At 41.7% G+C, this 12,000-nt stretch overlaps 1 protein-coding gene across 1 annotated transcript; it reads left to right on the forward strand.

The window, feature by feature from the left end:
- Positions 1-10,742: 10,742 nt before the first annotated feature.
- LOC147430423 (uncharacterized) lies at positions 10,743-11,384 on the forward strand. The gene has a single exon (XM_086495139.1). It carries the CDS (start codon positions 10,743-10,745, stop codon positions 11,382-11,384), a length of 642 nt encoding a protein of 213 aa, XP_086351265.1.
- Positions 11,385-12,000: the final 616 nt, after the last annotated feature.

A 12,000-nucleotide genomic window follows, 5' to 3' on the forward strand; every position in this document is an offset into this window, starting at 1 on the left:
CTCTCTCTCTCTCTCTCTCTCTCTCTCTCCTCTCTCTCTCCTCTCTCTCTCTCGCACGTGCGCAAGAAATTTTCTTAACAGACCTTTGAAAGTAATTACTTGTCCAGCAGTAGCAGCCATGGCTTATTCCTTCCGAGTAGTACGCATGCAAACACACACATAGAGAGAGAGAGAGAGAGAGGAGAGAGAGAGAGCAGCTACTTCACTACGGAATGTGGGAGTTTTTGTTGAACGTTCTCTATGCGTATCGAGATTAAACGACAGCGACGCACCTTACCTATAACAACACCTCAAATGTTTTTTTTTTTTTTAACAGTAGGGGGTACCCAATCATTTTAGATCAGAAAATAGTCTCATTAGTTTTAGATACCCTTTGAATTGGAGATTTAGGCGAAGGCTGAGAGGGGAGCGAGGCCAAGGCATGTGGAGGCCATGCAAACTCTCTCTCTCTGTCTCAGTTGCCTGCACCGCCTCTAAATCAAGCCCCATGAGGGTGGTTATTACAAGAAGGGTTGGTATGTGCTACCTGTAGGTTGGAGGCCATGAGCAGGGTTTATTTGGTGGATGAAGGGAAGGTGAAGAGCGGGGTGAGTAGGGGGCTGAAGAGCTGCAGAGGGGGAGGGGGAAGGCGATGGAGGAATCCCTAACCTCGAGCGAGATTTTTCGAGCGATCCCTAAACCAAGCAAGACAAGACAAGGTTCATTATCAAGAAACCAAAATCAATCAAGGTTCTTATATGTATTTCAAGCTTTAAAACAAGCAATAAAACAAGTTCCCACCTTTTTAATACTAGCACCTCCCCAAGATTTTTGTGCAAAGAGCTCTCCTTGAACATGTGCTTGTGCAAAGTGTCTCCTATGGGCTAGAAAATCTATTGTACAATTCAATTTGTTCCATAAAAATGGGATTAAAAAAATCAAGTGGCTCCCAAACCCCTACCCGCATGTGAAAAAAATAAGGCTCCTTGCCACTCTATAAATGGTATGACTTGAAATCGGGTAGTTTGTATAATGCGGATGCCATGCATATATCCACAACCTCTTCATTTGTCACAAGTTTTGGCTAGCAGAAATGACCTTCTATACCCAAAATGCACTCTCCTTTCCACTTCCTCTATTGTCATAAAGGACAAGAGTACAAGGGAAAGAGGAGCTTAAACTTCTCTCTCTCTCTCTCTCTCTCTCTCTCTCTCTCTCTCTCTCTCTCTCTCACACACACACACACACACACACACACACAAACAAACTTAATATTTGAAGTTACTATATCAATGTAATAGTATTTGTCCTAGGGTTCCGACTGTGTGGCCGTTCTTTTAGAAACCCCATAACATGGTATATGTTCACTTTGGCTACCCTACCATTGCAGGGAAGAATTTGGTGGTGTTGACATAGGTGATATTGAAAAACGTTAAAATTTGGGCGGTGGGTTTATCAGGGTGCACTACTGGAAGAGTGTGAGGTTCAGAGAGTTATCATCATTATTAGTGGTGTACCAAGGACTGTGTTTCTTGCACTTGAGTGAAAAGGAAGAAGAGAAGAAAGATATCAACGAAACAAACGAGTTTGGGTGAGAGAAAGGTTGTCTCTTTTTTTTCTTGGTGGAATCTCTAAGCCCTTATCCAAGATATTTCTAAATTTTGACCGTGTTGTGCCCTCTTGGAGCCCCGATACACAACTTCCATTGCAAACCCAATGGCCATCTCTCTCTCTTGAGTTCAACTCTCCTCGTCGGATAGATCTTTAAGGTCTCTTGGGATAGTTTCCTACGACGTTAAAATTCTCTTCTTCTCTCTCTTACAAATGAATTAACCTCTATGCGTGACTGTCTCTCTATGCTGACATTCGCTTGGAGAATGGTGCCCTATTTACTGATGTTGGCCCGCTGTGTTCTGCAGCGCTTGCACCCCCCCCCCCCCCCCAGCGTGGATGGGTAGAGAGAGATTTTTCTACTGTTTTTGAAAGCGTTCTTCACTCCTCGGTTTCTAGGTCTACCAATCCTCTCCCTCCCTCTAGGCGCGGATGGCTATAGAGAGATTCTCCTTCAGCTTTTGCAAGTATTCTCTACTCCCCCATTTTATTTGCATTGACTTGAGTATGTGCCCATGATTCAGGACAAGGCCACTATTGGCGAACCTTGGCAGATGCAGGCGAAAAAAAGCCAGTATTGACGAATCTTGGCATATGCGGGTGAAAAAAAGCTAGACTGGAGGTGCTGATTGCAGTCCGCACACACACACACACAGAGAGAGAGAGAGAGAGAGAGAGAGAGAGAGAGAGAGAGAGAGAGAGAGAGAGAGAGAGAGAGAGAGAGAGAGAGAGAGAGAGAGAGAGAGAGAGAGAGAGAGGAGGGGGGAGGGAGATGTGAGGGCGATCTATGGGGGCTATGGGTGCAGAGCAGGTAAACTGTTTTTTTTTAAACTTTATGGATCTCTTGAGAAAACATCAACTGTTGGATGTCGGGTTGGCTAGGTGAATTGAACTTTAGGAGATCACGTGAACGTTGTGCGTTCGAATCTCCCATCCGCCTTTTACTGGAGATCAATCTTAGCATAGCATTGGAACTTGAGGATGGGATCCGAGGAGGTATCCCATGAAGTATTGAATATAATAAAGTTTGTACCAATATGTACCCAATATAATGATATAATTTAAACCAATGTAAATCTAAGGTATCCAAATTCACTCTTTCTTCATTCTGTTTTGCCCATCCTCTCCCTCCTCTAGCCATCCACGCCGGCACGGATAGCTAGAGAGAGATTCTCTTTCTATTTTTGCAAGTGTTCTCCACTCCTCAAAACAACTATCATAAAAACATAGTTTATGCCCAAATCTAAGATATCCAAATGAAATCTAAAAAGATGCCAACTCTTCCATTTTGAAAGTTGCATTCTAAAATTTTATGCTCAATGGAGAAATTAACACTATAAATCAGGATATGTGAACAATGATTGTGTGTGTGTGTGTGTGTGTGTGTGTGTGTGTGCACGCGTGCTTCTAGGAGTTTGAAATTAGGTATTAGTTATGCTATAAGCACTCATACGCCTAGGCTTTGCGTTTGCAGTGCATTGTATATCAGAGAAACATCCTCAAATTTTTATTTATTTTCCAAAGAATTTTGGCAAGAAGAGTATCCTTTTATCTTTAGAAACAAGTAAGAAAATATTAGAGAAGCAAATATTTCTCACTAACATGATGCCAATTGCCCATAGGTAGTGTGGGTAGGGAGCCCTCATAGAAAGAGTGTACCTATCCATGTACATGGGTCACAAATGGGAAGGGCCTTTAGTATATGTACAAATGAGGGGCAATAATATTTTTAAAAGTTGTTATGGGTGAGAGGAGGAATGGATGGAGAGGTCGCCCATACGTCCAAGCAACACCATAGAGCCTAAATCATCAAAGTTAAGCCTCATTCTTGCATGCCCACCAATGTGCATGATAGGATGTGCACCAAGGCTCATACTAATTAGCCCACCTTTATGGTTGGACGACCCATTTTCTTGCTTGTGAAAGGGGCCTTAGCGAAGCACATGTTGTGTTTGCCCTGTTGAGCATGTTGTGAAAGCACAACTAATTTTGAAGAATACTAACTTGGTATTTAACATTAGGTTGGTCATTGGATAGGCATAAAGTGTCCTAATATTTTGAAAAAACTTCGATGCTCTTAATTAAAAATGGCTTCTTGAGATTAAATCTAGAAGACCTAATGATGAGAAAAATAAGTAATTTACCAAAATCCCTCACCATTCTATCATGGCAAGTGCCCAATCAAGTCCATGTACTACTTCATTTTATTGAAACAAAAAATTCTCAACTTGTTGTTGTGCCTACTAATGCCTTCTACACATGTGCCACAGTCCACTGATGCCTAGTATCACCCACAACTTATGATCTATCTGATCCCATTATGTATGTTATTGATTCGTGCAGCTCAACCCCCCTTCTATTGTAGCTTGCCCACCTTCCTTGTCAAACTATCTTCTCTATTCACTTATGTGCGTACAAATCTCGCTCGATTTTTGGTTTGCTCGAAAAATCTTGCTCGGTGTTTGGTAGGACTCAAGGCGATGGAGCAGCCTGCGTCGTGCATGTAGAAGAGCTACAGAGGGGGAGGGGAGGATGGAGTAGCCTACGTCTCAGATAATTACTTCGCGCACACGAGAGAGAGAGAGAGAGAGAGAGAGAGAGAGAGAGAGAGAGAGAGAGAGAGAGAGAGAGAGAGAGAGAGAGAGAGAGAGACGCAGGCGGTCGAAGGTGTTGGGGGGAGGGGGAGAATATTTAGAGGAAATGAAGATTTTATTTTCACTTCTTCCAGTAGTAGGTGCTCAAGTATTACAAACGAGGTAGGCAAGGAGGCCTACAGGGATAATTACAAAAAAGGAGGGGTGTACCGTTACTGTTATTGTCATACTGAGCAAAAACCATCCCTGGCTAACACTTCAAATGTTACCTATCCGAAGGCCGACCCACAACACTAAGTGACACGAAATATTTAACGGAGCTTGAGAGATGGGATCGACAACGAGCTCGAATTCCCACAGATCTTGAGGGACATGGAGATTTCACAAAAATCAGATGGTGTCCCATTCCTCAGCTAGGCATCCAACCGGCAACCTCCCCATTGGCAAGCTAATGTGCTAACCACGCACCCGTGTGGGTTTGCTTATCCAACCCTTCAGTTTGTAGCCTGATAAAGTGAACAGATGTAGGCAAAAGTAAACTTGTCACAATTAAAATTGTGTCCGAGTTGCACGTTGTCGGTCCCACGACTTGGGCTTCATTCAAGACCCCGTGGTCTTTAGTGCTAAAAGAGGTCGGCCCTAGCCCTAAAATCGATGGTAGAGTTGAAGAGTGCGCAATGAAGTATTACTAGAAATTATATACTAATCAATTATGCTCAATGAAATATGCTCTCCATTACCCACTTACTCTAATCTAAACTTTAACACTAACTTGGTACCAAAACAAGACACTTGAGAGGCCTCTTTTTCAAGGTTTTGAATAAAAGTCCATATCTAACTAAAAAATAATTTCAAATATTTCTTTTTAGGATCTTATAAACAATAATTATACAATTTTAAAAAAATGTCTCTTTATACTTTTGAGGTTATTATTTATATATAATGGAGCCCATTAAGAGTACTTCCACAAAATTGCATACAATGAATATAAAAGATAGGTACGTTAAACTTAGAAAAAATGTCCAAGGACAAAATTATTATCTTTACTAATCCCATGTGTTTGTTATGTTGTACTTTATAAAAAGTTATTTTAATGTTGTATTAAAATATATCATGTTATGTATATTTGAAGAGTCTTCCTTTTATATTGACATGTGTCCTATTTAGGGAATCAATTACCAAAATTTATAGCTAATGTAATCTATAAGTAGGATATCCTTGTACCTCAAAATTGCACTCACTAAAAAAAAATATTTTTTCACATGAGAGATATAAACTATAAAAATGGGCATAACTTTGAAACTTTTTTTCAATTTCAATAAATCATAGATAATTTCGTAACCAAAACATAGAAAGAGCATATATAATTTCATTTACATGGTTTTTTGGTGATAAGTTTGTATTCTTGATAGATTATGCATGACAAAGTTTTGAATCGTGACTTGATGTATGAGATTTATGTAAGACTAGCATTATAAGCCAGCCACCGCTTTTGCAGTTACTCTACACCAGCTTGGGGTAATAGATGGTCAAAGGTCACAAACTCAAAAGCGAGTGTCAATGCTAGATTGAATTTTTCCACCCTTGGTTCCACTGAGCTCCTTATCTCACACAACTCTTGTAGGTGTACATGAGACTCCCATAGCCTCCAGCCTCTCAGAGGCAATCCACGTCTAAGGAATGGTTTCAAGGACGAGGAAGCCAAGTGCAATTTTCAACACCAATGCATGGATGTTCTCATAGTTGCTTTGACAGTGATTTTGCTCATGCTAACATGAATCTAGTTATGCACCGGTCCACTTCTGTAATGGAGCTTCAAGTTATCTTGCCCAAATTACATATGCAAGTTGATTGGCTACGCCCCAAATTTCATGCTCAATGTGTACCTTTTTGCCATCCTACTCCTCCAACATCTTTGGTACATCCCCAAGGAGGCCCTCCAATGCACCAAAGGTAGGATTTCATAGATGTGTAAGTTGGAGGTGGTAGAAGACAAGTAATATAGATGAGGTGGACATTAGTCGTGCAAGAGGTGATCCAGCTCCAACATGGGCTAGAGGCTTTGGGCATTTCCTTACAAAGGATTGTGACAGCGTAGCATTTTGCGGGCACGCCTCATAACCACTCCCAACTATTGGAGCACCTCATGAACCTACTCACTATCATAAGAGTTTTGGGCTTTAGCCTGCATGTGTGTGTGTGTGTGTGTGTGTGTGTGTGTGTGTGTGTGTCACCTCTATTCTATTGGAATGCATAAGTGACATAAAACCATGTGATAGCATGTGGAAAAGGTGTCTAAGGTATGGGTACCCATGGGGGTCATTACTAAGGGTGTTGACTCACTTAGAAAGAGTTAATGTACTCCTAAGTGCCTTGAAAAGTCACCCACGAGTTTGCAACTTTCATGTGTTGATTTGGAACCTTTGTATGATGTCATCAATAATGCCAGATGAAAAGCTTTCACTAGCTCTATATAATGAGCCTTTCGTACACACTTTAAGTTGTACCAATAAATCAAGTTTGTGTTTATATTCTACTCCACTTTTTTTTTGCAATTAGCATTATCAATACCATGTCAGCATTATGAATGGCTCCTTAATCTACCCTTCCTAATATCTACAATTGGTATGAGAGCTATTAGAGTGATTAATATTTTTTAATCATCCTTAAGATCCGTAGATTATTCTTCTACTTAATTGCATCTCTCACTCATTGAACTTTAATCTAACTACTTGTGGGCATGTCTTTTGCAAACCAAAGAGGCCACTACCCTCCATCCCATGAGTTAATTTTGAAGCACCCTCAAGCCACATAGCCTTTTCTTTCTTAAGGTCTCCATCCCACAGGCTTATCTCAAGACCACAAGAAAGGTGCAAATCGACCCTCTAATCAACAAACTTGTCATAATAATCAATATCTAATTCTCCTAAATGATTTTCTCATGCTAAACTAATCATTTAATATGGGGAAGTGCCAGGGGAAAAAAAGCTAGAATATTGGTTAAGCTAGCAGACCGACCACGGTAGGAATCCAAAGGAGGGAAAATAGGGATCCAAAGGGGGGACCATTTGCAAAAGAGCTATGTGCAACAATGGGCTCAAAAGACCCTAAGGTTCAGCCCAGCCCATTAAGACTTCCAAAATACTAAGGTTCCAAAATTCAAAGGTTGTGTCCAAAGGTCAAACATTAGGGGAATTGGATGCTTTGTGTGTGTCCCAAAAAGTCTTTGTCAAGCCCTACATAGGAGGGGGTGAGCCCAAGAAGTAGGGGATGCGAGAGAAACACCCACACACACTCACAAGCTTCATTTGTACACAAGGGGAAAGAGGGATACATGTTAGCTCCCTAGGCCAGATGCCCACAAGGTGTACTCAAATCCTATTGGATGGCCATGGAGGTGGACCAATGAGAATTAGGCTAGAGTAAATCTAGATTAATTAATTTAAAAACACTTAATAAAAGAACCAATAAGAATTAAGCTCTCTAGAAGACTATTGGACAGTCTCCCAAGGGGACCAATGAGCATTCAACAGCCCAATGGCTTGCCTGATTCCTATTGGCCAGGAGGCAAAGGGGTCCAATGATATTTTAGTTGCATTTATGAATTACCTAAAGCTCTCACAAAAGGGGAAAGGGGGACACATGTCAGAAGGCTATCACTTATACTGCTTAATTTCAATTGGCTAGGCCTGGGGAGGTCCAATAGGACTGTAGCATGAGTAATTAGCAAGGGAGGTCAACCAAGAGAGAGGGGGCTGATTTTTGCAAGGCATTATTCACTCACACACTCACACAATCTCATGTGTGAAGCAAAGATGACTCTCTCTCCTTCTCAAGCTTTAATGGAAAGCTTACCACCTACTGCAAACTTGTGAGAAGGGATGCCTACACCAACAACTCTTGGCTTTGTGATGCAAATCCAACCAAGAGCCAAGCTTCAATGCATGGTCATCTCCTCTACCATGCTAATTACTAAGATAAGCTATGCTAATATGAGTGATTATGTGAGGAGATGTACATCTTTCTTGTAAGAATACTCCTTCTTCCTCTCAATCTACTCTCATACCCCGCTAGCTCTCACCATCTTCGAAGGTGTGTGAGGTCTTGGGTCTGAGACCGTGAGGGAATTGATGTTGTGTTTGATAAGTGTTTTGGTTAGTGCATGAAGTTTCCATCTTCATTGCACTAGCTAGTATTGAAGGAACACAAAGAATTGTATTGTAAAATGTCTCTCTTGATGGGAGAAACCATAATACAAAGCCTTTTGGAGGGGGGACCGGCTCCATGCAAATCCGGTCCTCAACTATTTTCAATTGCTTAATTTCTCTCTCTTTTGAAGTATTGTTCATGCTATTTAACTAGGTGTTATGCCTTTTGTTGCTCTCTCCACCCAATCACTCTTGTTATTCTCATTAGGAAGCTATTCTAATGAAATGCTCACTATGTTCATACTATTTTCCGCTACACACAAGTTACTAGACCATTAAATGTTACAAACTACTCACAAGGAGTATTCAAAGAAGGAAGTTTTTAACCAAAACTTCCACTTCCGTAAAGGGTGACTTCATTTTTAATAAAGAGGTTGTTATGAATAAGGGATATGTACATTTATTACTCAAGTGCTCATTACGAGCTATGGTCATTTGTGTTGGCCAGCCAATGTGTATTCATTTTGAGCATGGAAGAATCTAGAAATGAAATAGTTGCAAGAGGGAAATGTTGACTCTTGCACGGGGGGAGATTGCACTCAGTGTTTGTCTTCTTCCCCCTCTCCTCTCTTCTCTCTCACCGTGCCAGTGTAGCACTCCGCTCTAGGAGGTGCGCCACACGCTCTCTCGCTCTGTCTCATTCTCTATCTCTCTCTGCTCGTGTTTAGCTCGACTATGGATTTGTGCGAGTCGTCAGGTATGCAAATTTGTCATTTATAGCTTGCAGCGTGTATTTTACGTATTTTGCAAGGCTCTCCGCACTTCCGATCCTAGCAGTGGTATCAGAGCTCTGGGGACGTTCCTACATATACACGTTAAGCTATGGAGAGCTTTGAGTGCAGGAGCTAAGTCAATTTCTTCTTATGCGATAATTTATTTCATTTTTTCTAGCATGGTTTATTGTTTCTTCAAAGACATAATTAAGAGACTAGTATAGATAAAGATAAAAGGTAAGTAATATTGAAAATTGCCTATTTTTCATCACCTACTGGAGTAGTGGAGCATCATAGGGGTTTCATGTTGAACCCCATTGAATTATACAGCACATTCGCATCAGTTCTCATAGCTAGATATATACAAAATTCTACAAGCGAACCGACGAAGAAGACTTCGTGTGCGCCACGACTTCCAATGATATAGGCATAGGGAAGTTGAGAAAATTGCATGAGAATAGATTTTGGCTCAGACTGGAAGCATACTTCATTCTATTTTCTTAACTGTTATTTAATTTAGTTTTATTTTTTTCTCCAATTCTCTCTCTTCCGCATGGGACCCTGTCCCACGATGGGGGGATCAAAGAGCAACGTGCAGGCTAGCAGAAATGTGTCATCGTTTACACAAGTGCTTGACGTCGGCAAACAACACTGACATGCATTGTCCTTAGACAACTCCCCATCTCCAAACCCACCACCTCCAAGAAATCGCACTCCTCTGTCGTGCAACAGGATGCTAAACCACACCTTTGGACACCCAGCTTCCCCACAACCTGTAATCATCTGCATGATCAACATGTAGACCTTCGGGCCTGCATGAGGTGGAATTAGTCAAACACACACTCTCTCTCTCTCTATCCCTCACTCACCAACCTTGTGATCGGCCATTGCCTGTAGCATGTTCACCAACCCCCTCTTTCTCTTTTCTCCCTCTTGTTCACCTATCAGCATGCAGACCATCTCTCTCTCTCTCTCTCTCTCTCTCTCTCTCTCTCTCTCAACTGGCGGCCACACCCACACAGAAACTACTTGTTTCTCTCTATCTTAAACTCTCTCTCCCCCTAGTTTGCTACAGCCAGCTCTACTCAACCCCTCGAGTGGCAGTTACCACCTCCATGTAGCTCGCACATGGCAAGCCAACAACCCATCAGTGACCTTCGATGTGTTGGCCACCCTTACAGCTCTCTTTCTCTCTATATATAGTTGTCCCTATCAACACCTCGATCGACTGCTAACCAGCCACTCTCCATGCAGGGTTGGCATCGCCTACCAACTTCACCAACTCTAGAGCATCATGCCTTGCATACACTCATACCTTCTTGACCACCAACTACACCCATTAGCCAATAAGGATTGTCAACTAGCTCTTTTGACACCCAAAAGATACAATGTTTATTGTTTTCTCCTAGTTGGAACGGAGTGTGTGCGTGATATCATTGAAGCTCAGTATCATAAGCGTGTGCAAGATGCACTAGGAGGTGGTCGTGACAATGATGTAGGGTCTACTCCAAGCAGGCTTTCTCCTTTCCCTCACGATCATGTGCTCATTTCAACAAAATTCCGTCATTTTACTACAACAGGCAATTGCTGATCGACCAAGTTTCCACATGGAGGTCGATTCGATAGCGAGTTCAATCATGCAGTGGACATGGGGCCACACGAGCTTAACTGGCACGTGTTTGGCATTCCTTGTGCAAGAGGCATTGTGGACGCTGAAGGCATGGCTTCATCGGGCTAAGTCTTATTGTTTGGGGCTTTACGTATTTGGCATGGCCACATACAACCGAATTATGCCATTTGTCAGACATGATGCAAATAAGAAGGAAATCTATCCTTTAATGGTGAACTTGCTAGAAGTAGAGGAACTTCAATGTGAACGGAAGACAGTCGTTCTGTTGCGCAACTTCATTTCCCAAGGGGTCTTTGACGCAACTGAGGAAGAAAATGGAGACCGTATTGTGTGCATCTCTTCACCACTTCTACGCACTGCTATCCTTCGTGGGAGTGCCATTGTGCAGGAGGAGGTGAATTTTCCTCCTGATTCTCACCACTTGGATAGGAGGTGGGTTGTCCTGCAGGCTATCAAGTCCCTTGATGGTGCTATTATGTGCGAGCCTGAGTGTCTGAATGCGTATGGTAAACCATCAAGATATGCACATTCGTTTTTGTTCATGTGCCGTGTTAAGGCAATTTTGCAACAAGCATACCCTTCAATAAGAGCTAGGATCTTGCTAGAAGCCAAGCATAAACAATTGTTTTCTTTTACAATCATTGTTTAAGCCTGCCCAAGTACCATTATAATCCTTGTGCTACAATCTCCAACTTCGTCCGAGATCCCAAGCTTACCATGACCAATCCTTCCTCGGCTTGATACAATCGCTAACACTAGGCTTTCTTTTAACAGACGTTAGGCTAAGATGAGGCACACCTTCCTTGTACATTGGTAATAGGCTGGTCAATTTTATGTCATTGCTCCATTTTCTTTTACACGTAAAATTATGATATGTCTTATATACATAGCCTTAGTTACCCAAATATGTAGTATCTGTCACATTTGAAGGGGCTAGGTGCAACTTTGACTGTTAAAGAGGATGAAGATGGCGATCATGTTGAGTTAGAGTAAGGTATCTATTGTTGATGTAATCATACACATACATACACAACAAGTGAGATAACCATGGGCTATCGTGCTTGCGGGGCTTTGATGGATATGTACACCAATTCTTGGGCTCTCGCTCTATCTCTTACCTTTTTGGTCTATCAACAGATATCTATGGATTGCAGTCAGCGATCATTGTTATTAAGTTGTTACTTTTAGGCTTTAGAATCTACTACAATATTAACAGTCAATTAGATGTCTAAAAGCCTTGAGGAAGAGTTATTTTTTAAAAAATT

The sequence above is a fragment of the Adiantum capillus-veneris genome, chromosome 22, assembly GCF_014529385.1.
Source record: "Adiantum capillus-veneris isolate H3 chromosome 22, ASM1452938v2, whole genome shotgun sequence".
Classification (NCBI taxonomy): domain Eukaryota; kingdom Viridiplantae; phylum Streptophyta; class Polypodiopsida; order Polypodiales; family Pteridaceae; genus Adiantum; species Adiantum capillus-veneris.

Coding starts and splice junctions, on each gene's coding strand:
- LOC147430423 (XM_086495139.1), top strand. CDS start 10,743: ATGCAGTGGACATGGGGCCACACGAGCTTAACTGGCACGTGTTTGGCA.